General features: G+C 39.7%; 1 protein-coding gene across 1 annotated transcript in view; it reads left to right on the forward strand.

Moving 5' to 3' along the window:
* The window catches only part of SPATS2 (spermatogenesis associated serine rich 2), a gene marked incomplete at its 5' end in the record, with an annotated part of 49,687 nt that extends 24,108 nt beyond the window's left edge, over window positions 1-25,579 (forward strand). Inside the window, 8 exon segments of the mRNA XM_030322256.1 lie at window positions 1,868-2,003; window positions 15,037-15,076; window positions 15,078-15,096; window positions 18,634-18,743; window positions 21,470-21,480; window positions 21,694-21,785; window positions 23,061-23,275; window positions 24,338-25,579. Coding sequence (XP_030178116.1) covers window positions 1,868-2,003; window positions 15,037-15,076; window positions 15,078-15,096; window positions 18,634-18,743; window positions 21,470-21,480; window positions 21,694-21,785; window positions 23,061-23,275; window positions 24,338-24,649 — 935 coding nt within the window.
* Between the last annotated feature and the right edge of the window lie 1,830 nt (window positions 25,580-27,409).

Here is a 27,409-nt window from a genome sequence, read left to right on the forward strand (position 1 = left end):
GTTATTTGCTTTTTTTTTTCACTATACTCATCATTTAAATAATCAGCCAGTAATTAAACAGGTAGAGATGATAGCCCCTCTGAGTGTCATACATCTAAAGCATCGTGGTCCACTCCACTAAATGTACGAAACAGAAATGTAAAAGACACTTGTAACCTGTAGCTCTTTATTGAATTATTTATTCCACATGAGCTAAATTTAATTAGTGAAGCTTTCCTTTTAAATCTAACATGACCCTCAGCTTGGTGCAGAAAGCACATCAAAAATACTCAGTCAAGCAAAAAGAAAAGCACAAGGCTTGAAAGCTTTTTAGATTTGGAAAGAAATCAAGTTACGATGAGGAAGAATTTAAATAAAAAATTGGAAATCTATATCTTGGCACATTAAACTTCTTAGATCTATGATTTCACCTATAAATTGTATATATAACTTTGACATTGGTGAATATAGAAAGGTTGGTAGAACTTTTGGAAACTGATTAGAATATGTTGGGTGGTAAATATATTTCATCTTTACCTATAAAGTTGGCTTATCCACATACAATGTTTCGAACTACTACACAGAGAATTTTATTAATTTTGTAATGCCTGCATGGTGAATTATAGTCCAAACCCTGTCATTTAGAGAGTTTTGAAACACTGGTACCTATTCAAATACTTTACTTCATTTTGGATAGTTTCTGAAGTTGCTGTTGTCAAATTCATTAATCTTTTTTTTAACAGTTTCTAATCTGCTGTTAATCCTATCCAGTGAAATTGTCATCTCAGACATTGTCTTTTTTCACCTCTAGAGGTTCAGCTGGGTTTTTTAAAGTATCGACCATGTCTCTCCTTAACATGTTTATGCTTTTCTCTGCCTTCTTGAACTTACGGTATCTGATTGTATCAGCTGTTTTGAGGTCTTTATTTACTTGACTCTACATCTATGACATTTCTGCATCTGTTTCTGTTAGTTGATTTTTCATTATGGATCGTGTTTGTCTGCCTCTTTGTATGCCTAGTAATTTTTCATTGGGTGCCAGACATTGTGAATTTTGCTTTGTCGATTGCTAGATAGTTTTTGTGTTTTATTTAAGTACTCTTATGATTTGTTCTGGGACTATTTGGTAACAGTTTGAGGCTTGTTTTTAAGCTTTGTTAGGTGGAACTAGAATAGCCCTGAGAGCTAATTTTGCCTCATTACTGAGGGAGTACCCTTCCAAGTGTTCTACCTGGTGCCCTATTCTGGCTGGTGTGAACATGAACTATTTGTGGGCTGGGTGAGGTCTGAGGCTTGTTCTGTGTATTCCTTTCCAGTGGTTCTTTTTCCTGTCTCAGGTAGTTTCCTCACACCGCTGCATTCAGAATCCCCTGCAGATCTCTGTACAATTTTCTCATCTTTGTGTAGCTCTTTCCTCTCTAGTATTCTGCCCTTAGAATTCTAACCACCTTGGCCTCCCCAAGTTCTTAGCTCTGTCCTCTCAATTCAGGATTAGGATTTCTCCTCCTTGCACTGCAGCCTGGAAACTCTTTCATGGCAGTAAGTTGAGGCAATCGTAGGCCTCACTTCGTTTGTGTCTTTTCTCAGGGAAAAAGTACTGTCTATCGTCTATTGTCTGAAAACCAGGTTTCATATGTTTTGTCTGTGTGTGTTTAGTTGTGTAAGACAGGAGGGTAAATCCAACTCCTAGTACTCCATCTTAGCCAGGATACTTAGTTAAAAACAAAAATCTATGAAAACATCAATTTTTTGGTGAGGAGGGTGGCCATTAAGGAAACATTTTTAGTCCACATGACATTTGTTACTTTACATGCTTAGGTGTTCATATCTAACTTTCAGGTTACTTGTGCTCCTTTTTTTATATTAATCCTTGGGTTTTCTTCCCAAGGTTCCAATATTGAAAAATCTGTGAAAGACCTCCAGCGCTGTACAGTGTCTCTCGCACGGTATCGAGTTGTAGTTAAAGAAGAGATGGATGCTTCCATTAAGAAAATGAAACAAGCTTTTGCTGAATTGCAGAGCTGGTAAGTTAAGTTGCATTTGATCACATGGCACAAAGATGATCATTTATAAACATGGTCTGCCATTCACCAGGTCCTTTAATTTCTGACTCTTAACTGCTCAATGTAGTGGGAAGAAACTTAAAAATCCTGAGGTATATTTAGCTTTCTGCTTCGTTCAACTCCTTTTGGTCACATGGCCATTTTGCAAATGGGTGGTACAGAGAACTCTTTGTGTTCTAGGAATGGGCTTGAGGTTGATATTGTTCAGAAAAGGACAAATAATTATAGAATGGACCATACATCCTTACTTTAGGGTCTGTCCTTTAAACCAGGAACCTGCAACAAATGGCATGATGTTTTTGAACAAAATTATGAAGTAGAAAAGACCTGTCTTTGCTTTCCCACCTCCTGTGATCCTTCCTAATGCACTCTGCCCTAAACGTATCTTTGGTGCCTTATTATTAATCGATTTGTTTTACTTTTGTGTTTTTCAAACTGTGTTCTAAAAAAAAAATACTCTTAACTAGGGGCACCTGGATGGCTCAGTCTGTTAAGTGTCCAAATCTTGATTTCAGCTCAGGTTATGATCTCACAGTTTTGTGGGATTGAGCCCTGCATCAGGCTCTGGAGTGACAGTGCACAGTCTGCTTGGGATTCTCTCTCTCTCTCTCTCTCTCTCTCTCTCTCTCTCTCTCTCTGTGTCCCTTCCCCACTTGCATGCTCACTGTCTCTCTCTCTCTCTCTCTCTCTCTCTCTGTGTCCCTTCCCCACTTGCATGCTCACTGTCTCTCTCTCTCTCTCTCTCTCTCTCAAAATAAACTTTAAAAATAAAAATAAAACAATAAAAAATACTCATATCTTAAAATATATTAATATGTGTTCTGTAGGGGAAATAGGGTTTGGTAGTTAAAGAGGTTTGAAAATACTTTTTTAAAAATTTTACCACTGGACTTAAGTGCTTTTTCAATGCTAATGTGCACTGTGAATCTACAAGAGGGAGCTATACTATGCTGTTTCTCAAGCGTATTTGACTATAGAATCTTTTGCGGGGAGAAATATATTCTAATGTTTTTTAAAATTACTGAAGATAGTTTTAATCATTATATATTGAGGTGGTAACTAATACTGAAGCCATAACTCCTTTCTGGGGAGGTATTTGCATTTTATAAGGGACTTGTTTGCAATGGAAAAGCCCTGAGGACCAAATTCAGTAAAGTGATGGAAAGACCAGCAGCTAGGTTGATGTTTGGAGGTGTAAGACTGTCTACTTTCCTTCTCTGTAAGACTTGCCTAGATCTGAAATATGAGAGGAAGTGTTCGTGAATAGAGGAAACCTACCCCACTCTTCCTCCCAACCATCCATTTTCTTGCCTGTTTGTGGTTGTATTCAACCACGTCTCTGTTCATCAGCTTAGTATGGTTACTTCATGCCACAAGAAACAAGAGACAAGGGAGTGTAGGCAGCCTCCGTCCTGTGGAATTGAAGAGGGCATGAATTAATGAAGATGTAGAATAAAGCCTCCAAAAAGTTGCTGACACATACTTTTATCATTTGCAAAGTGTAGAATGGTCCATTAAATCATCATAACCAAAAGTACATATATGTTTGTGTATATAGTTTTAAGTTTATTTATTTACTTTGAGAAAGAGAGGGCAGGCACATGCATGGGGTTGGGGGCAGACAGAAAGAGAGAGAGAGACAGAGAGAGTGAGGAAGAGAGAGAATCCTAAGCAGGCTCTTTGTCCTGAATCCTGAGTTTTCCCTTTCAGGTTTTATAGCTAGAAATTTAATGTCATATCTTCTGTCTTTCTTACATACATGTTTGCTTCAGCCAGAAGACTTAACATTCACATTTCCTCTTCTATATACTTGTTGATGCCACTTTTCTATCCTAATATGTTCTTCTATATCTTTATACTTCTCTAACTCCAAGCAGTCTTCCCAAACTCACCTTAAATTAAGCTCTAACTTCTACGAATATTTCTAAGTAACTGGTTTCTACTCTTTATGAACCTTTTGGGAGAAAGTACCATGCCCTTCGCCCTGGATTACTATCATATCAGATATTATTGACTCATTTGGAAAAGAATAAAGAGCTAAGAGTAGATCATCCCAACTTTGCTTTGATAAGCCTCTGGTTTCCATGACTGTTTAGCTTACTGATTACTTAGCCACAGGATCTGATTGTATTCAGAACCAGCCTAAACCAGGAAATGCAGTTCCGGGAGAGAGATTTGTGAGTTCCTGTTGACTTGGAACCCAGCCAAGGAGAGCCTCCTTCGATAAATGACAAATGAAATGGTTTCCTGCCTGGGAACTGTGTATTTAGGATTGATTAGCAGATGTGACAACTGGGTCAATTTAACTTGAGGAAAGAGATTTACCTGCCCTTTCCTGCTGGTGCCCTTCTCTCTGGCTGATTGGGTTTTTATACTACCTTATTTCAATGCCCCTTGTAGTTGCTACTTCAAGACATAATTGGCAGGTAAGCTAACTCCATTTGGCACTGAACCAGAGCTTAGAGTTAATGTCACTCAGGAAGCCATTTTTTGTGTTGGTTATAGTATAAAAGAAAAGAAAAGGGTTTAACAAATTTGCAACAGTAAGATTACATTGATGGGGCACTAGGGGAATTATACAGATAACTGCTTTCATTTTGGGGCCAAATGAAAGCAGACACATACCTGTGGGAAGGTAAAATCAGAGGCTTTTCCAGTATGTAAAACTCAAAATCCGTTTGTTGGTGATCCAGTAATAATCATCTCTAGACCCAAGTTTACTTTTCTTTTCCATTCATAAAATTTGTCTGACTTACATTGTTGGAGCTATTAGTTGACTTAAGTTTAAAGTTGTTAAGGAGCAGGATATGGAATGGAACATGAAGCTAAAGTAGATAAATCATTTTGGACAGTTATCGTATAATATGTTGGTGAAAATGCCAACAGGAAATACACTCAACTTGCCTTTGTAAAGCAACTCAACTCCTTGTTAAAGGAGAAAATGGAGAGGCATCTCTTAAACACACCCAACTCTTTGTTAAAGGAGAAAATGGAGGGGTGTCTGGGTGGCTCAGTTGGTTAAGCATTTGACTTTGGCTCAGGTCATGATCTCATGGCTTGTGGGTTTGAGCCCCGCATCAGGTTCTGTACTGACAGCTCAGAGCCTGGAACCTGCTTCGGATTCTGTCTCCCTCTCTCTCTCTCTCTCTCCTCCTCCCCTGCTCATGCTGTCTCTCTCTCTCTCTCTCTCTCTCTCTCTCTCTCTCTCTCTCTCTCAAAAATAAACGTTTTTTTTTAAATAATTTTTTAAGGATAAAATGGATAAGAAATTTGAAATTCTAAACATATAAAGTTAATGTAAGTCTTTGCTTATGACTGAAATTTTTCATAGCTGATTCCTCATTCACCTTAGAAAAGTTACTTCTTGGCACAAAAGCAGACACTGAGATCAATGGAACAGAATAGAGAACCCAGAAATGGACCCACAAACGTATGGCCAACTTATCTTTGACAAAGCAGGAAAGAATATCCATGGAAGACAGTCTCTTCAAGTGGTGCTGAGAAGACTGGATAGCGACATGCAGAAAAATGAACCTGGACCACTTTCTTACACGTACACAAAAATAAACTCAAAATGGATGAAAGACCTAAATGTAAGACAGGAAGCCATCAAAATCCTCAAGGAGAAAGCGGGCAAAAACCTCTTTGAACTTGGCGCAGGCAACTTTTTACTCAATACGTCTCTGGAGGCAAGGGAAACAAAAGCAAAAATGAACTATTGGGACCTCTTCAAAATAAAAAGCTTCTGCACAGTGAAGGAAACAATCAACAAAATTAAAAAGGCAACCGATGGGGGCGCCTGGGTGGCGCAGTCGGTTAAGCGTCCGACTTCAGCCAGGTCACGATCTCACGGTCTGTGAGTTCGAGCCCCGCGTCAGGCTCTGGGCTGATGGCTCGGAGCCTGGAGCCTGTTTCCGATTCTGTGTCTCCCTCTCTCTCTGCCCCTCCCCCGTTCATGCTCTGTCTCTGTCTGTCCCAAAAATAAATAAAAACGTTGAAAAAAAAAAAATAAAAAGGCAACCGATGGAATGGGAGTAGATATTTGCAAACGATATAACAGATAAAGGGTTAGTATCCAAGATCTATAAAGAACTTATCAAACTCAACACCCAAAAAACAATCCAGTGAAGAAATGGGCAAAAGACATGAATAGACACTTCTCCAAAGAAGACATCCAGATGTCCAACCAACACACTAACAAATGCTCAACATTACTCATCATCAGGGAAATACAAATCAAAACCACAATGAGATACCACCTCACACCTGTCAGAATGGCTAACATTAACAACTCAGGCAACAACAGATGTTGGTGAGGATGCAGAGAAAGAGGATCTCTTTTGCACAGCCGGTGGGAATGCAAACTGGTGCAGCCACTCTGGAAAACAGTATGGAGGTTCCTCGAAAAATTAAAAATAGAACTACCCTATGACTCAGCAATTGCACTACTAGGTATTTATCCAAAGGATACAGGTATACTATTTCAGAGGACACGTGCACCCCAGTGTTTATAGCAGCACTATCAACATTAGCCAAAGTATTAAAAGAGCCCAAATGTCCGTTGATGGATGAATGGATAAAGAAGATGTAGTATATACATATATACCTTCTTTTTGATTACTCAGCAATCAAAAAGAATGAAATCTTGCTGTTTGCAACTACATGAATGGAACTGGAGGGTATTATGCTAAGTGAAATTGGTCAGAGAAAGACAAATGTCATATGACTTCACTCATATGAGGAGTTTAAGATAGGAAACAGATGAACATAAGGGAAGGGAAGCAAAAATAATATAAAAACAGGAAGGGGGACAAAACATAAGAGACTCTTAAATATGGAGAACAGAGGGTTGCTGGAGGGGTTGTGGGAGGAGGGGATGGGCTAGATGGGTAAGGGGCATTAAGGAATCTGCTCCTGAAATCATTGTTGCATTATATACCAACTAACTTGGATAAATTAAAAAAATAAATTAAACAGCAAAAAAAGTTACTTCCTTTTAGTTGAGCTTCTCTTTTAGAGAAGATGTTAAGCTACAGGTAGTCTAACCTAAGGCTTTTAGATCCTTAAAGTCCATATAAACTTTAAATTTATATGGTGAAAACTTACATATCATTTTAAGAACCAAAGCACTTTCAAAAATGTCTATTTTAGAAATAAAGGAATGGGCTAATGTAATAATGTGTTATCAAAAATCTCCATAGCACTCTATACCTTTAAATTATTCTTCAGTTGTTGCATATTTAGTACATTGATACCTTATTTCTACTAGTAGTTGGCCTTCTTGGTTTTTGATATCCTTTAATTTAAATTTTTCACTCTTTTTTTTTTTTTTTTGAGAGAGAGAGTGTGTATGCATACAAGCGGGGGAGAGGGAGAGAGAGAATCTTTAGCAGGCTCCATGCCCAACAAGGAGCCTGATACAGGGCTTGACCTCAGGACTGAGATCATGACTTGAGCCAAAACCAAGAATCAGACACTTGACTGACTGAGCCAACCAGGCGCTCCTAAAATTTTAACTCTTTAACCATCTGTGAAAATATCTAGTAACATGATAATTATCAAACAGTGTACCAAACATTCAGTCATATTATCTGACTTATTTATCTGGATTTCTATCCTGCTAAGTAGGAATTTTAAATTCAACTTTACCGTTTAAAAGGGATTTGAGTCTTAAGCGATTTGCCTAACATAACATCATAAATTGCAGACTCAATATTTGAATCTCTGTATTCTGACTCCCTGTAACCTATGATTTTCATCCCATCTCTCACTGATGGCTCACTTCTCACTAAAGCTTAGGAAGAATGCTAGAGACTTGGTACTTGTCACATATATTATTTCCTTCTCAGCTTAAAGGCTATATAACAGAGGAAATTTAGGGACTAAGAAATTTTGTCATTATGGAACAGAGTTAGATTGAGCAGGACCAAAATTTTGAGTGAGCCTATGAAAGCCTTTATAAGGATTCTTTTAAAATAAAACTTTAAGAAGGAATATTCCATCCAAACATTGCTTTGTAATTCAGAAGCCTTAAATCACACCTTAGAATGATTTGTGATTCACCTATCCTTCAAGTCAGATCCTAGTTGTGGAGAAAATATAAAGATTAAGGGAAAGGTAACTAGGGAGTGGGGTCAATTAGAAAAGATTTCTTAAAATAAATGAATCATTATTAAGGTTTGAAGGACAGGAATTTACACTGGCAGAAAGGATGGGGCTAGAATACTGCCATTAGGAGATCTGATCTAAGCAAAGGCATAGAAGGGACATGTAGGGGCTCCACCTGGTATAGCTATAGCTAAGGGGGCAGTAGTTGAAAGTAATATGGGAGGAAGTCAGAGACCAAGGTAAAATGAGAGCATAACAGCAGTTCTTTAAAGTAGAAGTAAAAGTCATGTAACTCTACCAACTTAACTTTCTGTGTCCTCTTGTGTCCCCCATCTGTATGCACATATAATCTTAATAGTTGTAATCATAGTGAGTGTACTTTTGTGGTATATTCTTTTCGTTTAAAGTTTTCTTTGATTCACCTCTCTGTAACTGCTTACACTGTCCTAATATGTGTATGTGTTCATTTAAGAATTTCTAGACAATGGATCTGGTATATATAATGATTTACCAAAGTTAATATGAACATATTTTACTAAATGGATATTCTGCTGAACTGAGAAGTCAAGATGAACACAGATATTTGAATAGTAATTTCTGCTGCTATTTATTGAGCCATTATTGCATGTCAGAAGCTTTTATGCACATGTTTCTAATCTGTATAACTATTATACCCAATTTATAGATAAGAAAAGATGGGCACAGTAAAAACTAATTTGCCCAAACATACTTGGTATTAAGTGACACTTTTCTACTTTCTGCTTTCTTTTTCATTGTCTTATCAGGTATCTCTGTTTGCCTTTGTTTTTTAGTCTTTGCCTTTCTAGTCTATATATGTCGTCCTTTAGACATTACTGTCATAATTTGAGAGAGAGGATAAAAAAAAACCCACAGTTTTAAGTGGGGATGTAGCCAGCTGCTCTCTAGATGGCTTAACACTAACAATTTTTCCTTACCAACTGGAAACTTGAACAATAAACTCCTTGGTAATCTAGATTGCTACTGGTTCTTTTTTTCCTAAACATATTATAAAATATCATCGAGTCATATGGTCTGTAATATTACTTCAGAACTGAGATGCTTTTGACCACTGGAAAAGAACAGTCCCAAAGGAACAGCTTATATTCACATCCTAATTTCTTAAAAGCTACTTCAGACTCTTAAAATATGAAATCGCATGTCTACATGCTTTGTGAGGACTCCTGATTTGATAAGATCCAAATATGATTTAATAAGCTAGTTCTTTCAGTTAATTTTACCACTGTTGTTCAACTCTGTGTGATGACCTGACTTACTGGTGTTTTTTGTTTTTGTTTTGAGCCTATGCACGTGTACCATACTCCATTAAGGCCAAGTGCCGGGAGTATGGAGTTCTACAAAACATATGAAGCATCATTAATTTTCTGCTAATAAAAACTACTGACTGTTCCCTTTTTTGATTGTTTTCTTTTTTAATTTTTTTTTAACGCTTATTTATTTTTGAGAGAGAGAGAGATAGAATATGAGCAGGGGAGGGGCAGAGAGAGAGGGAGACACAGAATCTGAAGCAGGCTCCAGGCTCTGAGCTGTCAGCACAGAGCCCGTTGTGGGGCTCGAACTCACGGACCGCGAAATCATGACCTGAGCCGAAGTCGGCCGCCCAACCAACTGAGCCACCCAGGTGCCCCTCTTTTGATTGTTTTTATGAGAAGAGGGAAATGTCTTCAGAGAAGTAAAGGTGTTTGCTTTGGCTTTGCTTGGATTTCTCCTTTGATTGGCCAGAGGTGTTAGAATGAATAAGTTTTAGGTTTTCAGCAAATATAATCAGGTACAAATATTTTCTAACATTAGTGAGTGGTTTAGAGTATTATCCCTTGAAATAGTTGGCTGTGGAATTGCCAGAGATGTGTTTCCATTATAACATTATTTTCTTTAAAAAAAAAAATTTTTTTTTAATGTTTATTTGTTTATTTTGAGAGAGAGAGCTCACGAGCAGGGAAGGGGCAGAGAGAAAGGGAGAGAGAGAATTCCAAGCAGGCTCCCAGCGCAGAGCCCGATGTGGGGCTTGAACTCAAAAACCGTGAGACCATGACCAGAGCTGATGAAATCAAGAATCGGATGCTTAACCGACTTGAGCCACCTACGCACCCCATAACATTGTCTTCTAATGCAGCAACCATAAACAAATGATAGTTAACATTTTTTTGGTACCAAGGAATACTGAAGGCAATAGCTAGAATCAATAATCTACATGTTAAATGCGTTAATTAAAGGGCTTGCTTCAAATGATGGACATGTAAGATATCTTAGAGATATGAATAGTACTACAGGCAAAACTATTCTGAGCAACTAAATAAATTACATAGAAGCTTTAGAATAAATTAAACAAATGTGAAGATAGTAAAAAGTCCTAGTAAGGAAGGAAGGCAATACAGAACGTTCAGACATTTACCAGTCTTTTCCCTTAGTGGCAGTGACAAGTCATCTAAAACCATCTTTCATGACTGAAGAAATGATGTGGAAATTCTCTACACTGTTATAAGGCATAGGCTTAATAAGACCTAGTGTCTAAGTCCCCGCAATATTTAGCCAAATTTCATTAGCAGTTTCAGAATCCAGTGTATCAGATGCTGATTATGGTGTATTTCCATTCAGGAAAACCTTGAGACAACAACTGCAAGCTCAGTGTCCTTGTGTATTGGCACGAGCAAGGTAACAAAGTCTGACTGTCTGAATGAGCTTTTCATCACTCTCTGAGAGGACTCATTGCTTGCAGGTTATGGCCTCTAAAAAACTGTTACCTCAAACCACAGGTACTTTTGAATCTCTTGGCCACAGATCTATATGAAGACCATCGTTTAGCTGAGGAACAGATGAAAAACTTGAGCTTAAGTTTCCGCATTGTTAGAAAGCAATATTACGATAAACTCTTGTTTTTAATCGTAAAAAAAAAAAAAAGCCTCTGCTATTTATCTTTATGCTTACCCTACTGTCCACTTTTGAACTCTTCCCACCTTTTCTATTTGTGATGCACTTATTTCAACTTTTTATTATGAAAACTTTCAAAGAGACAAAAGACATGGAAGGATGGTACAGAGTGTGTGTGTGTATGATGTGTTTTGGTGGAACCATTTGAAAGCTGCAGGCATTATGACATGCCACCTCTAAAATGCTTTAGCATTGATGACCTAAAGATATGGTCATTCTACACAGTTGCAGTACATTATGTGATGTACTTTTAGGAGGCAAGTTATTATTATATTGCTTTGGTCAGTCTCGGCCTATCTATGGCAATGCTCTCAGCTACAAACGCCCGGGGGGCATTCACCTGGGCCGCATATTACTTGTAATGAGGCCATATTTGAGCTAGCGTTGTGGCTGGATCAGCCCTGGCGGTTCTTAGGATTGTAAGACACCTCAACAACTGCCATCAGGGATCTTGGAAAAAAAACAAGCTTTTATTACTTACATGTCCTAGAGGGGACATGGCACGTCCAGTGCCATACAGCACAGGGTGCTTAAATAGAGCCCAGACCGGGGTTATGCCTTTATTGCAGGTGATGGTGGGTTACCTAAGGTTTTGTGGGTTCATTCTTTATTGGTGAATTTAAAACATAAGAGCAGGAATTAAAGCGTGGGAAGGGAAAGTAGGGTTACTCAAGTTATATGGGTCACTCAGGGCTTTCTAAAAGAGGAACTTCCTGTGTGGGGTAGCCTGACTTTTTATTGTGCAGCTGGCAGTCTGTTTATCTGAGATGTCTTTGAAATGGAGGTCTGGACAATCAAAGCTTAGTGTCAGGCACTGAACATTACAATGACAAAAGCTAACTATCAGGCATTTATATTTTAGCATTTATTCGTTTTTGTGCTTTTCTTTAAACTTTTTACTTTTTTCTTTTTTAACGTTTATTCATTTTTGAAAGAGAGGTGCAGAGAGACAGGGAGACCCAGAACTGGAAGCAGGCTCCAGGCTCTGAGCTGTCAGCACAGAGCCTGACGCGGGCTCGAACTCACTAGCTGTGAGATCAAGACCAGAGCTGAAGTCGGACGCTTAACCGACTGAGCCACCCAGGCGCCCCATATTCATTTTTGTGTTTTAAAGACTTGTGAAAATCTTCAGGAAAATTGCAAATGTTCATCAGGCTTTTCTCTGAGAAAATATCCCAACAGTCTCGGTTAACCAGTAGATTGCTCTATTTAATACTTGGCCGACGACATAAGACCTTTTGTAGATGTTATCAATAGATGGCAAGACAACAAACAAGAAATAGAAGCACTTACTGCTTTTTATAGTGGGGTTTTTGGGCACGAAAATATGCACTTTTTTTAATGGCATGGGCAGATAGTTGTCCATACACTGCCTCTGAATTTCTTACGATCACCAGTGAGTCAATCAAAAAAACAAACTTTATTTAAATGGATTCCAGTCATCCCTACAGGGGGAAAAAAATCCAACACAGTGTACTTCGTAGCTCCTACTGCCACAGAAAAGTCTGATTGTGATGACGCAGAATTTTTTTTCTTGCTAAACATGTCATGTGACATTCTACTTTTTCATAATAAAGATCGTAAGCTGCAAAAAGCTTACTTGTTTGCGGAAGTCTTAATAAATATTTTACAAGCTTTGCCAGAGACAAATTTGTCATCTGGTGGACACAGCGTCTGCATCTTAAGGTGATTCAGCAACAGAGAGGAGGTAGGGTCAAAATTGAGGCCTGGCAGCTCCTGTCTCAGTTGTGCTTTTGTTTTGCTTTTAGGTATTCCAAATGCTGCTAGAGTTCTCGGAGCAAAGTATTGCCAAGGTTTGGAGAATGCTTTCTTAGCAGAGTATTGCTACCCTACAATAGTTGGATCTTCTCTCTTGTCTGGTGCTTCTGGATTAATATGCCATCCAAATTTGTTTCATTACAAGTCTGTTTATTAACATCATGCATAATGATGTTTTTTTTTTTTTGTTTTTTTTTTTTTAGAGAGCATGAGTGTGCACGTGCACGCAGGGGAGGGGCAGGGGGGGGGGGGAGAGAGAGAGAGAAAACACCAAGCAGGTTCTGCTCTGTTAGTATGGAGCCCAGGGTGGGGCTCAAACTCAGCGAACTGTGAAATCATGACCTGAACTGAAACCAAGAGTCAGATACTTAACCAACTGAGCCACCCAGGTGCCCCACATCATACATAATTCTTATCAAACCTGTGTTCTCTGGCACTTCATATAAAGGAATTTGCTCCTTGAGAAATGACCCTGCCTTATCTTTTTTGTATACCTCACACTATAGTCCCTGTATTAACTACTTTCTGCTAACATCACAAAATATTGAGCTAATTGAATCAGCATTCATATATATGTATACGTATATGTTTATGTATGTGTGTCTATGTGATTAGTTTACAATCAGAAACAAGAGTAGAACTTTTATTAACCCTGTAGATCTATTCCTTTGCAAAAGGGGAAATCAGAATGAATAGAAAATTCAAAGAGAGTTGGAACATTTCATGTCTGGGCAAGTATCAAAATTTTAGATTTTTATTTCACCATTGAGTAAAACTGATACGGTAAGGAAAATTACTTGTATCCAGAGGTTGCAGACTAGGGCAAACTACTGTCTTTCTATATGTTGAAGGTAGTGGGCTCTTTTACAAGAACATAGAAAGCTTTACGTGCCATTTACATTTGCAGTTGGAGAAAATTCCAGTACCCATTTGATGTTCATTTTCTGTAGAAAGCCTATCAGAAACCTTTGATTTCATTTTTTCTGGATTATTAAATGTTTACCTGAAACCAGCACAATGTATATATGTCTTTTAACTACTCTGCCTCTTTAAGACTAAAGTGCCACAAACAAAAACAAATGAGCAAAGGGAAAAAAGAGAGAGAGAGAGTGACAAACCAAGAAACGGACTCAACTACAGAGAACAAACTGATGGTTACCAGAGGGGAGGGATGGGCTGACCAGGTGATGGGGATTAAGGGGGACACCTCTTGTGATGAGTACTGGGTGATGTACAGAATTGTTGAATCAAGGGGCACCTGGGTGGCTCAGTCAGTTAAGTGTCCAACTTTGGCTCAGGTGATGATCTCCAGGTTGGGTACTTCGAGCCCTGTGTTGGGCTCTGTGCTGTCAGCTCAGAGCCTGGAGCCTGCTTTGCAGTCTGTGTCTCCCTCTCTCTCTCTCTGCCCTCCCCTGCTTGTGCTCTCTCGGAAAAATAAAAATAAATAAATAAACAAATAATAAATAAACAAACATTAAAAAAATAAGAATTGTTGAATCAAAAAAGAAAAAAAAAGAATTGTTAAATCACTGTATTGTACTCCCAAAACTACTGTTACGCTGTATGTTAACTAACTGGAGTTTAAATAAAAACTTTGACAAAATAGACTAAAGTGCCAGTGGACTTGGTGCAACTGTGGTAAAGTGTTGAGAATATACAAAATCCTAATTGTGGATAAATTTACCATGCCCTAGTACGGATATTGCCTGGTAAAATGTATTAGAAGCAAAGCTGTCTGATTTTATAGACCAAAATATAAAATAAAAAATATGTGACTTTGTATGTGGAAATACGTAACTTCCAGAACTTTTGCTTTAGCACAGTTTAGCTAGAAGTGTTCTGTAGCTCGCTACTGCCACCTACTGGTTCTCAATTCTTGGACTTCTAGCTACTGGTTACTGTATACCCAGAAATAAAGGGAATTAAAGAAAAAAAAGAAATAAAAGGGAATCAGGTCTATTATTGGAATCCTTAAAATATCCTTTGCTGAGGGTAAGACAATTTTTATGTGGTCCACACAGGGTTTACTTTGTAGTATACTTCAGTGAAACAACTCATAAGTCTGTCTCCTCTGTTAACAATGTGCTAGTTCTGTTTGAGGTTCTGATCAACCCTTTTTTCCTTTGTCATGTTTTCCTAGTTTAATGGATCGAGAAGTGGCATTGCTTGCTGAAATGGACAAAAGTGAAAGCTGAAGCAAGTAAGACTGATCTGTAGTTAAAGCTATTACAGTTAGTAGGTACTGGCCTTTCAACCCTCATAACAAAAGCTCAATATAAATGTCACTGTAGGAGTTTATATATTTATTTGAAGAATCTTGAGAAGCTGTACTGCCCTGGCATATGAATCCTGTCAGGTGAAACAACTTTACAAGAATCTGGTTTTTAATATTTTTGAATGTTAATATTTTGAATGTCAGTGTCTGAGGGACTGGCATCATGGTATTTGCCACCACACATCATCTTAGGAAAATAAAGTATCCTTGCCAGGTGCCTGGGTTTTGTCTTATTTGGGGTTTTACTTCCAGTGATTGAATAATTCCATTGGGTTTTTTTTTTCTACTTGGAAAAAAAAATTGTTTGGGCATAATCGAGTTAACTTCACCAGCTTGCCCACAATTTAGTGTATGCATCACTGTCATTACCTGTCTGAGAACTTTCTTGGTTTTCTCAGTTTGTAGAACAGTCTTCACTCAGTGTCTGTTATCATTAGTTAGAGGAAGTCAATGAAATGAGGGTTTAGGATACCATGACTAGGATTCCTTGAAAGCTTACTAAAATAGATTCTGGAGGAATAGAGTCTAACTTGGGTAATTTGTGGGGTTTTGTACCAAAGAACCAGATACCTGTTTTTTGTCATTCCTGTTGAGGGTAGGTACAAGATACACAGCTGTATGGAAAGAAGGGAGTATCTGTTACAGCTTCTACAATGGGATTGATGTGGGCTTTTCAGCAGCAGGTTTGACCTTCATGCTTTGAATGCTAGATTTGTAATTTGGAGGGTTGTTTCTTTTAACCTGCTCTCAGACTGTTACGAATGGCAATAGGTTGAGGTGATGACTCACAATTAAACCATTTGTGTTGATGCTCATGGGCCAGAGGAGGCACTGAGCTGAGTTCTCTTTTGATCTGTTTTGACCTGAAATGTTGAACAGGTGCTGTCCATTGTTTTTTCAGAGGTGAGATTCATTTAAATTGAGTGGTATATCCTGAAATTTCTAAATGTGACCATTTCGGTCTATTCGTGTACTGTGTGTTCTATTTTGAGCATAAAGTTTCAAATAAAGCTAGTAAGAAGACATAGTCCTTACTTTTGAGAAGAAGGTGCTTTTTAAAAATATATCTTTTATAGAAAATGCCAAACATTTCAAAATGGCTGATATAATTAACTGCTACCGTCCAGCTTCAACCAATTATCAATTCATGGCAAATCTTATTTTATCAAATTAAGAGCTACAGTTTTACTTAATTTTGTCAGTTGTATATCTGTATCTCCTTTCTCTCATGCTAAAATCCTGGATCTCAGTGTTAGTAAATGTAATTATCATTTACCAATACTATCAAGAAGGTGCTTCTTTTTTTTCTTACACGTTTAATAGTTTTATTAATTTGTATGTTCATAGTACTTCACAGTTCAGAGTTTTTTCATTCATTTCTCTATGATCTTCATATTACCCTTATGAGGTAATTAGGTTTTCCTTTTTTTTTTTTTTTTTAATAAATGAAGAAATGAGTCCTTTGGAGAAAATGTGGCTTGTCCAAAGTTGTGTAATTGGGTCCACTGATTTGTGTGGAGTTCTTGACGTGACACATTTCCTCCATGATGGGATCTGTAGTTTTGTCTTAGAATCCTAGAATGCAGATTCCTGAGAGCAAATGGATTTGACACAAAATGGCAGACAGGTTTTATCTTGGGAGCCAGACCAGTAGATCATTTGTAACTATTGGGCCTTAGTGTCAAGAAACTTTTGTAGGCATATCCCTCACTTACTGAGGAAAGTGTGTTCTTATTAATTAAGCTCATGTGGGGAGGGCAGCCCATGGGTGGCATATCCGTGACAATCAGGCTAATAAGTAAACTTGCTAAAGGCATTCAACTCTCTGGAATACCTGATGTAGCTCTTGGAAAATTCTAGTTATTTTCTAACATAAATTTGGCTGATTTCTAAGTGGGTTACAGGATTCTATGTATAACAGTTAGGAATTGAGTTTGACTGCATGCAACAGAGTGGCCTAAATAAATGTGAGTTTATTTCTTTCTCTCATGAAATGAAAAATCCAGAGGTAAGTGATCAGGGCTGGCAGGGCGTCTCCAAAATGACATGAGGGACCCGGGCTTCTCTGTCGTTGTACTCAGCCATCCTTAGAGTGTACCTATGGTCAAAAGATCCCTGCTAAGGCTCCAGTTGAGGAGAGGCAATATGTTACATGCTGGCTAGGACTCCTATAAACCTCGCCCTGTGAGTTCTGCTTAGATCTCAGTGACTAAACCATATCACACGACTGTCTTATCTAGCAAAGCCAGGAAATGTAGATTTTTACCTAAGCAGATTGGTACCCAAAACACTGGACTTCCGATAGGAAAAAGAGGAGAATGGATATGCAGTTGCTAACAGTCTTTTTGCTACTGTCCACCCCTCAGCTACCCAATATCCTCTTTTTTAAAAAATGAGAACACACTCCCCTCCTCCTCAATGACAACACCTCCAAAGTCTCATCTAGTTAGTATATTTAGCTGAAAGTCCAGGGCTTCGGGGTCATTTCAGATCTTTCAACAGATCTGGATATGGCATGTTGTGAGACCCCCATGAACTAAAGGAAAAGTTAAATGCCCCTACCTCCAATATTATATAAAGAAGAGCATAATTAGAGTAAAAAATTGCCACCTGGAAAAGCAATGATCAAATTGTACTGGGCAGGAGTAGCAGAATCCCTGGCCTTGTGGCAGAGAAAACGCCTTTCGTTCATATGGCAGCACCTAGTTCTGCTTCCTTGGAGGATTTCTTTGGCTCACATCCTCTGTAACCCCTGGTTCTCTGCTCTGAGAGATTTTTTTTTTCATATTGTCTGTTATCCTCTGTGGCCATATCTGAGTTGTACATCTGGGAGCATGCCAAAGATTATACTTCTTAAAAGGCTGTCAACAACCTAAGTATCCACCGTTAGGGGACTTAGTAAATAATTGTAGTATACCTAAGTAGTAGAAAACCATGTGGCTGTTAAACAGTGAAGGAGAGCCAGTGTATTAATAGGCAATGAACTTCAAGGTATGTCAAGTAAAAATAGCTTAGGTAAAGGAAAGGACCACATATATGACATACTCCTATCTGTAAGGAGGGGAAAGAAGGGAGAGAGATATTGCTGTCAGAAGTAGGGGGGATGCTTTTACTTTTCATTTATACCCATTTATTCTAGGTGAATTTTTTTTACCCTGGGTACCTATTTCTGTTTTAATTTATATGTTTCTTGATTAAAAAAAATTTTTTTTGACTGGAAAGAGAAGAAAGAGAAATGACAAATGATTTATGAGTCTTATGATTCATAAAAAGTGTTTACCATTTAACTGCCTTCAGAGTCCTCAAGAAGCTGGAAACTGGACCTTTGGTATTTTCATTTTCTGGATGGGTGGGCAGCTAAAGCCTTTGGCTGTTCAAATATGTACTGCAAGGCCCATATTTCCAATTCTCCTTTATCCTATTTAGCAGAAGATAAGAGTCCTACTCTCTTTTCCTCCACAGTGGAAATTTTGCTCAGCCGACAAAAGAAAGCCGAACTTCTAAAGAAGATGACTGATGTGGCTGTTCGAATGTCAGAGGAGCAATTGGTTGAGCTCAGAGCTGATATCAAGGTAAAACTTCTTTCTCCTTTCTGCCTTTCTTCTTACCCTCAGGGACTGAAGCAGCAAATCTCCATAATTCATCGCCATATCTAATATATTGAACTCATGATCTTCCCTTCTCAAAGCTAACCGTCTTCCATGTTCCCTTTCTCTGTAAATGGTACTGTCATCTATCCAGGTGTCCAACCTGGAAGCCTTAGGAATTTCTCCTTTCCCATATTAAATCTGTCAGCAGACCCTGTCTGTTTGACCTCCTCCCAAATCTCAGATCTGACCTTTTCTCTTCAATCTTCACCACCACCGTGATCCAGCTACTGTTGTCTCTTGCTTGGACTTCTGTAATGGCCTCTTAACTGATTCCACCCGTCTATTCTGCCACTGCCCCGCCCTCCCAGCTCTCCATATCTGTTCTCACACCACATTAAACTGCTTCAAACCTCCCACTGCTTTTAGGATAAAGACTGTAATCCTTAACACGGCCTCTAAGGGCTCTGCAGGGTCCGGCTCTGCCACCATCTTATTTCACACCATACTCCCCTTGTTCTCTGGCCATCTTTGCTTCTCCTTCCCACAAACATAGTCTCTTCCCTCCTGCTGGAGGGCTATATGTATGCTTTTCGATCTGTACAAAACGCCCCACCCAACCACTCCCAGCACACAGATAACTGGCCTGCTCGTCCTTCCTAACTTTCATGTCATGCCCCCTATCTTGTATGTTCATAGCATAGTTATCATTTTATATGCATTTGACTGATCTGTCTTCCCAACTAGATTGTGAACTTTACAGTGGCAGGAACCAGTGTGCCTCCAGTGTCTAGCATAGTGCCTTGGCATGTAGTAGGGATTCAGTAAATATTGAAATGGTTGGTTGGTTGATTCTGATTTTAGAAGAGAAAAATGAGCAACTTGAGATATTGTATTGTATCTGTTTGTGAAGATTACTTAGGTTCGACACTCATGTATTTTAAATTCTTAAAAAAAATTTTTTTTAATGTTTATTTCTTTTTTGAGTGGGAGGGGGAGAGAGAGAGAGAGAGACAGAGCATAAGCGGGGGAGGGGCAGAGAGAGAGAGGGAGACACAGAATCTGAAGCAGTCTCCAGGCTCCGAGCTGCCAGCACAGAGCCCAACAGCAGAGCTCAAACTCTAAAATCATACCGTGAGATCATGATCTGAGCCAAGTCCCAGACGCTATTAACAACTGAACCACCTAGGCGCCCCTCATACATTTAAAATTCTTACTATAAAGAACAATGTTTCTGAGACTAAGCATGGAGACCTGAGAGACGTTGGGATATTTGTGGGTAGTTGTAGGACACTGGAATTCTAAATAATTGTGTATAAACCGTTAGCTGTGTGAAGAAGAGGAGTTGCTGTTCCTACTCCTGAGCCCTAACCTCTGCTCTTTCTGAACACATGAGACTTCTTGCCATACTTAAGAGGAACACTTGCTGCACAGGCTATATAACAGCCTTTGTAAAATAAAAACCTAGATGGGAAATCATCTAAGACCTTCCAGGTATCCTTATTGTTCTGACCCAGTCTTTCACACTCAGTCTTTCACTTCTCCCCTTAGACGCTATTGGGGTGAAATAGCAAAACGATGCCAGTAGGAAATTACCATTTCTGATTAACTAGAACTATAATACTAAAAATTATAGAAAGTCTTCTTCACTGACATGAAGATGCCAGTCAGTCTTGTTCAACTATCTGGGAGAAGCCGGAAACCCCTTTGGAATTAGATGAGAATCCTGGCTCTCACAGGCTTCATCTGTTCTCCTTCCCACGTGGTTGAAAAGCTGCTAGAAATATTTCTGCAGGCTGACTAAGGATCTGTTTCTCTCCACATATTCAGTGTACTGAAGTGGGTGCTGTGCAATTTAAATGTCTTATTTCCAGATCATGTTATTTCCGTCATTCTTGTTATGTCTCTGGCTTAACAAACCCTAGAATTTGTTTCAGAATTACTCTCAGACTGATATTACATGTCTGAAGGCTCTATGTTACAGAGGTTCATGTGCTTTCCTGAGCCACAGTGTACTCTCAGGACTTCAGGGTTCACAGGGAATTTTGATTTCTCCTTTACCATCTACTGCTTCTAGATCCATCCCAAGGATTCTGATGTTTTTGATTATACCCCTTGAAAATCCAAAGTGGAATTAGACCACCTGCTAGAGGACTGTTCTGAGGAGTTTGATTCTTGTAAATGATATGTAGGCTTTTAACTTTTCCTTTTGCCTCCTTTTCATCTGGGGGTAAAAAAAAAAAAAAAAGATTCCGGCTACTTTGGAAATTGTTATTTGAAAGACACCCCCAGAGCACTTTATTCCTGACTGATAGTTAGTTTTGACCCAAGGGGTTGGTTATGTCTCAGCTCAGTCTGCTTAAAAGGATTAAATTACTTGCAGCATAAACCCTTCTCATTTGCAAGGTTGGATTTTCACATGAATGATTTTCCATCTCAAGAAGTTGTCCCCACTTCAAGGACTAACAAATCCTACTTTATAAAGGGATGAAGTGGGTTGCCTAAGGAGGTTCCTATTAAAGAACACCAAGCCCTCTATTTACTGGAATCATTGTTGTAACGTACGAGCATTTTTGCTGCCTTGCTTCTGTATAAAATGGAACAATGTGGAGAGTAGCCAACCAGTGAAAGATGGCCCTCTACTGGAAACTTTTTCTTCTTTCTTTACAATTTCTCTTCATCATCTCTGATGGGCTTTGGCCATCAGGTAGCATTTCATAAAGCTCCCCAACAGACTTACCTTTGAACCTTAGGAAAATGGCTGAATTCCATCAGTCACCTGGCATAGGCAATATGATGGCCATTTAGTAAAATTGAAGCAACAAAAAGACAATGGAAAATAGTTTTTTTCATCTGTTTATAAGAGGCCATGGATTCCATGATACCACCTGTCTCACCTGGAGGCTTTTCTTTGTCCTTTCTCCAGCACTTGTAGTGAGCGTAAATACGATGAGGACCTGGGACGAGTAGCTCGGTTCACCTGTGATGTAGAGACGCTGAAGAAGGACATTGAGTCATTTGGACAAGGTAGGATGGCGAGAGATTCTGGGCGCTGGAGATGGTGAGGAGGGGACTCCGTCTCCTGATCCGAGACTAAGTTTTGGCTTGGCTTCTCCCCTGATTCTGCTTTAATGCCTCTTGTGTTTTGTTTGCTTTTGTGAAAAGCAGTTCTGAGATACCTTAAGAAGTCACAGGATGCAGATTCTTTGAGCTTAGAAGATGGGCATTTTCTGGCTCCCTAAATTTGCAATGTTATTTTTTCATCCTTTTCTGCTGGGTTGAGTTGTGTGTGATACATAGTGTAAAGAGCGGGAGCTCTGAGTCAGACCGAGCTGGAATCCTTGCCTTTACATTAACCTCTCAGAACTTTATTTTATTCCTCTCCCAAATGGAGATAATAACACCTACCTTTCCTGGCACATAATAGGTGCTTAAATAATAGCTTTAAGGCTGGGGTGGGGGGGCGGTCCTTAAGGTGAGAGCTTATAGGGGCACACCGGTCAAACCCTGAGCTCAGCTCCTTTGTTCTTTCTCTGTCAGTATAAAAGTGAAAGGTCGGACCTAGAGCAGTGATTGTGAACTCAACATTAGACCAGACTTAAAACCAAAAAAAAAAAAAAGGGGGGGGGGGTAGTTTTAAGCCATTGAATTCTGACAAAATTTGAAGTGAATATATTACTATTTTTTCAGATGTTTTGAGTTGAGGATTATTTTTGCAGAAAGAACCTGGGAAGATACATGTTATTATAAAGACTAGTTCTGTTCATATTTAATCCTGATTATTTATACCTTGCATCATTCAAATTTTTAAAAAGGGATTTAGCTTTCTATTTACCTTTTTCTTTCTTTGTGAAGTCTGTACTTCAGAATGTTCCTTCATAGGAAACTGAACATATGGCCCATACTATTGTTCCTAGGCTTAGTCAGCTGCTGGAGCCGCAGCCAGGAGTTTAGTAGGAAATGCCGAGAAGTCATGAGTTGGTGGGGGAATGACTACTCCGATCTTACACTGTCCTCCTGTCTCTAAGAGTTCCTTTACAAAGCAGTGGGGGATTCACTAACTGGAATTTAAATAAAAACTTGAAAGGAAAAAAAAAAAGCAATAGGGATTTGGAAGGAGTGGAGGAAGAGGGCAGAAGGGAGATTTTGCTTCCTGTTGCTTTTTTATAAGCTTATCTTTACAACTACTCCAGTAGACAGTTCTTTGTCCCAAATTGCTTATCGTGAAGTGGAGAAATAGGGAAAACCTTACCATCGTGCTCTTCTGTCCTATGACAACCTATTTCTCCTATTTCCGTCCAGTGTCCCATCCAAAGAACAGCTACTCAACCAGATCCCGATGCAGCACAGTTCCGTCTATGTCCTTGAGTAGTCCGTGTGATGCCTCTGCCGCTTCCTCTTCCACCTGTGCCTCTGCTCCCAGCCTTACAAGTGCTAACAAGAAAAACTCGGCACCAGGAGAGACTCCTGCACCCATAGCAAACTCCAGTGGCCGGCCCTACCAGCCTCATCGAGAGGTAACCTAGCTTCCACACCAAGCCACTTATAGAGAAAAGTTACCAGACTGTCACAGTTAGTTGCTGACAGCTCAGTACATTACCTTCCTCTCTTTATGGCCATTCCACACCTATTTTGAATCCCTCCAGCCCCAGTTAGTTCCAGAGAAAGCATTTGGTACTTCTGTTCCAAACCACCAGCTAGCTTAGACTTCCTGTTGCCAAGACTGCTGACTTTCTGATGTTGGCGGGAGTCCTAGCTATTGTAGGTAGTATCGCCTGGTAATTAGTCACTGTGGGAGTCATGCACCCATCTCGAGGTAGATGAGTACACAGTGGCAGGTTCACCAGAGTGCATCTGAAGCAGCAGCTCCCTAGGAGCACCGCGTCGAATATATCCGGGAGAGAGAGTGAACCTGGTGGGGTGGAGGGCAAACACCAGAGAGTTGAAGCATAATCCAGAGGTTCTTTTCTTGGTTTGAAGAAGATGCACAAGAGCAATCCAAGGCAGCGCTGTTAGCAATCCTGCAGAACTGGTATTACATTGGAAGTGGAGGACAAAAATAAAACCACATGCCATAAGCTTTCTGGGTTGTAATGTGAGAGATGTCCTAAATGTCACAGCAGCATGATTTAATCTGTGCTTCATAATGTATAGCCAAGCAGATTATAAAGACGTTTATTTTATTATTCCAGGTGTTCACTATCTTTACAAATGGCTTACAGTCCTCAGAGTTCAGGCATGTGATAAGATACTTGCCCAGTCAAGGGCTTGTAACAGCCCAAGAGTGTTCTTTCTTCCTCCTTAGCTTTCTTTTTGTGTCCAGCTAAAGAAAAGTGAAGTCCTCTTCAGTGGAGAGCCTAGGGATGAAAGGCGGGGTAAAATAGTGGAAGATACATTAATTCTGGAGTAGTGGCTAAGTTAGATTGGCTGACAGAATTCTGGGAGTCTCGAGAGAGAGCTGAGTCCCAACTATGGGATACCACAATTTAGGCTTTAAGAATACTCCTGTAAGCTGAACTGGAACAGACAGAGTGCCATAATGCCAGAGTTCTTTGAACATTGTATTCTTTTATCCTCAGGTATTGCCGGGGAACAGACGAGGAGGACAGAGCTACAGGCCACAAGGCCAAAAGTCGAATGACCCCATGAACCAAGGGCGACATGACAGTGTGGGTCGTTACAGAAATAGCTCATGGTATTCATCTAGTTCCAGGTATCAGAATGCTCCATCCCAGGCATCAGGAAACATTAGTGAACGGGGCCAGGCCCACTCTGCAGGGACCAATGGAACTGGAGCCAGCATGGAGCCCATCCCCCCCAAGCCCTCATTCAAAAAGGGGCTCCCCCAGCGCAAACCTAGGACCTCTCAGCTTGAAGCTGTGAACTCTTGAAGGCAGCTCCAACTGGCCTCTCTCCTCTATCCCACACAATTCAACTTGGTAACTGGACTTTAGGAAACTTCTAGTTAGATGTAATAACAAAAAGAAGTTTACACATACCACTTTTTATGCCATTCTGAATATTTTGGGTTTCTTCTCTCCTCATTTCCTCTTTACCATTTTTGGAGGGGAAGCTGTTTTTTCCCTTGACCTTTCCCAATGGTACGGATTGAGTCTGATTGGTCACTTCCACCAGGAATCACAGGCAACCGATGCCAGGTTTCCCAAGGGTGAGCGATGTTCTTCCCAGTGCACCCGACCTTTCAGTTCCCCGAAGAGGCCTTCCTCAGCAACTCCCTACTCTTGAGGCTCTCAGGAGGAGATGGATCAGAACTAGTCCAGTTGCCTTTGCAGCCTAAGCAGAAGCGACACGTTCCTGGCAGGTTCCCTCTACACAACAGTATAACCAGGAAAGGCAGCGAGGGGATTGTGTACTACACTGAATTAGCCAGAGAAGCGGAAATTTAATTGGTAAAAAGGAAGGAACGCTGGGAAACATTTGAGAATCTGCCTCTGCTCCCAGAACATGCCTAAGATTGACACAGTCAGGTCAGGGTTTTAGTCTCCTGCTTGGCGCCATAGCTTAATCTGCAGTCTCTTCAGAATGCCCAAAGCCTCGTTTCCTATGGCCTTAGACTGCAAACCAGTCTAGGGAAGTCTGTGGGAAAGAAGCATTTAATTAAAGGAAAAAAAAAGTGTTTCTTTGTTTCAAGAATGTTTGAAGATTTTTGTTGTTATTGTTCTCCCTTGTTCCTGAATCCTATTCTTATCCTCAACCAAATTTATAGCAATATAATTAGTGTTAATCTAAGGTGTTACCCATCGACAAATTGCCAGTCTTTATAGTTGGAAAAATAAAAACAACTGCATAATGTTCCCACATTTGTTTCACGGCAGCAAATGACTTCATTTCATTCTCTGGTTTCCTTTGGGCCTCATGGGGTAGAAGTCACCCGGACAGCTTGTTCGGGGCTTAAATGAGGATGTCAGAGACCTAAGTCATTTGTCCACTGCTTAGCTTCGGAACCAGAGGAAAATGCGGAAGCCAGCATGAGCAAATGCAGCTGTACCTTGTGGGAAAAGATTCCTAGTGTAGGGAACGGTGACTTTCCAAAGGAAGCTTGCCGGTTGAGAAAAACCACAGCTGCCAGCAGCTCTCCCGAGCAACCCCTCTCCTCCACTGCCTGTCCCTTGACAGGAGTAGTGAGTGTAACGGTATAATTGAGCTCCTGCATGTAGCAGGTGGCAGTGGGGCCAGACCCCTCACCCCGCCCCCACCCCCAGCATCTATGATTTAGCAACAGCAGAGCTTTTTCTTTCTCCAGCATTTGTTCTCCCGAGTCTGAAGCCCAGACTGTAAGTGGCAGTGGTGCAGAACTTAGCTGCCTCAGGGCTTCCCTTGGCTCTTTGGCTGAAGCTGAGCTGCCAGGGTTCAGGTTGGTTGAACAGATTGAAAGAGGGAGAGAGAGAGAGAGAGTGAGTGTGTGTGTGTGTGTGTGTCTTTCAGTAAAGAAAACAGTAGTCCAGGAATACTAGGAAGCCATTTTAAAGGGCTGATCCCCTCATTTTGGGGAATTTGTCCAACACCATCAACCTGCTGGGTATCCAGGAAAAGCCCTGCTTTTCTGATTAATTGCTTCCCTATACTTTATAGAAAGTCCAGAGATTGAAGTGATCTTGAAGGGTCATGTGGTCTATCCCTGTATCCAGGCAAACCAACCTTCTAAGATGGGAGGCTGCATGTTTGTCAAAACCACCTTGAAGTTGAGGAGCACCTTGCTGGCTCGGTCCATAGAGCATATGATTCTTGATCTCCAGGTCATGAGTTCAAGCCCCATCCTAAGTGTAGAGATTACTAAAAAAAAATGAAACATTTTCATGTTAAAATTAAAACCTCATTATAGAAGAATATTTGAAGATGTTTTGGTATGATCATAAAAAGTTTAAAAATTACACTTTTTTTTTACATTTTGTTTTTAATGACAGAAGTAGTGTTTAAAATATTTAAATGTTTAAAATGCGCTGACAGCTTAGAGCCTGGAGCCTGCTTTGGATTCTGTGTCTCCCTCTCTGTCTGCCCCTCTCCCGTTCACACTCTCTTTCTTTCAAAAATAAATAAATGTTAAAGTTTTTTTTTTAAGTCAAATAATAGCAATTATAAAAGACAAAAATTAAAGTTTTCCACCCTCCCTTTCTATTCCTCAGGGGTAATTACTCAATAATTTGGGATATATCCTTATAGACCTTTTTCAGAACATATATATACGTATACACATGCATATATAGGCTTTTAACTTTTTGTTTTGTCTTTATAAAACAAAGATACTATATGCATTCAATAGTTCTTTTTGAAAATAATATGTCTAAGCCATAATTCATTTAGGATTTCATGTTTCAGATATTCTCCTAAATTTGTCAGTTGGACCTTCTTCCAGTGAAGAGAGGTTAGGCTTATCTTTTTTTTTTTTTTTTAAAGGCAATTTTTAAGCTTATTTATTTACTTTGAGCGAGACAGAATGGAACGGGATGGGGCAGGGAGAGAGTGAGGGAGAATCTCAAGCAGCCTCTGCACTGTCAGTGTGGAGCCCGACGTGGGGCTCAAACTCACTAAACCGTGAGATCACTCAACTGTGAACTCACTAAACTGTGACCTGAGCCGAAATCAAGAGTCAGACGCTTAACTGACTGAGCCACCCAGGCACCCTGAGGTTA

The sequence above is a fragment of the Lynx canadensis genome, chromosome B4, assembly GCF_007474595.2.
Source record: "Lynx canadensis isolate LIC74 chromosome B4, mLynCan4.pri.v2, whole genome shotgun sequence".
Classification (NCBI taxonomy): Eukaryota; Metazoa; Chordata; class Mammalia; order Carnivora; family Felidae; genus Lynx; species Lynx canadensis.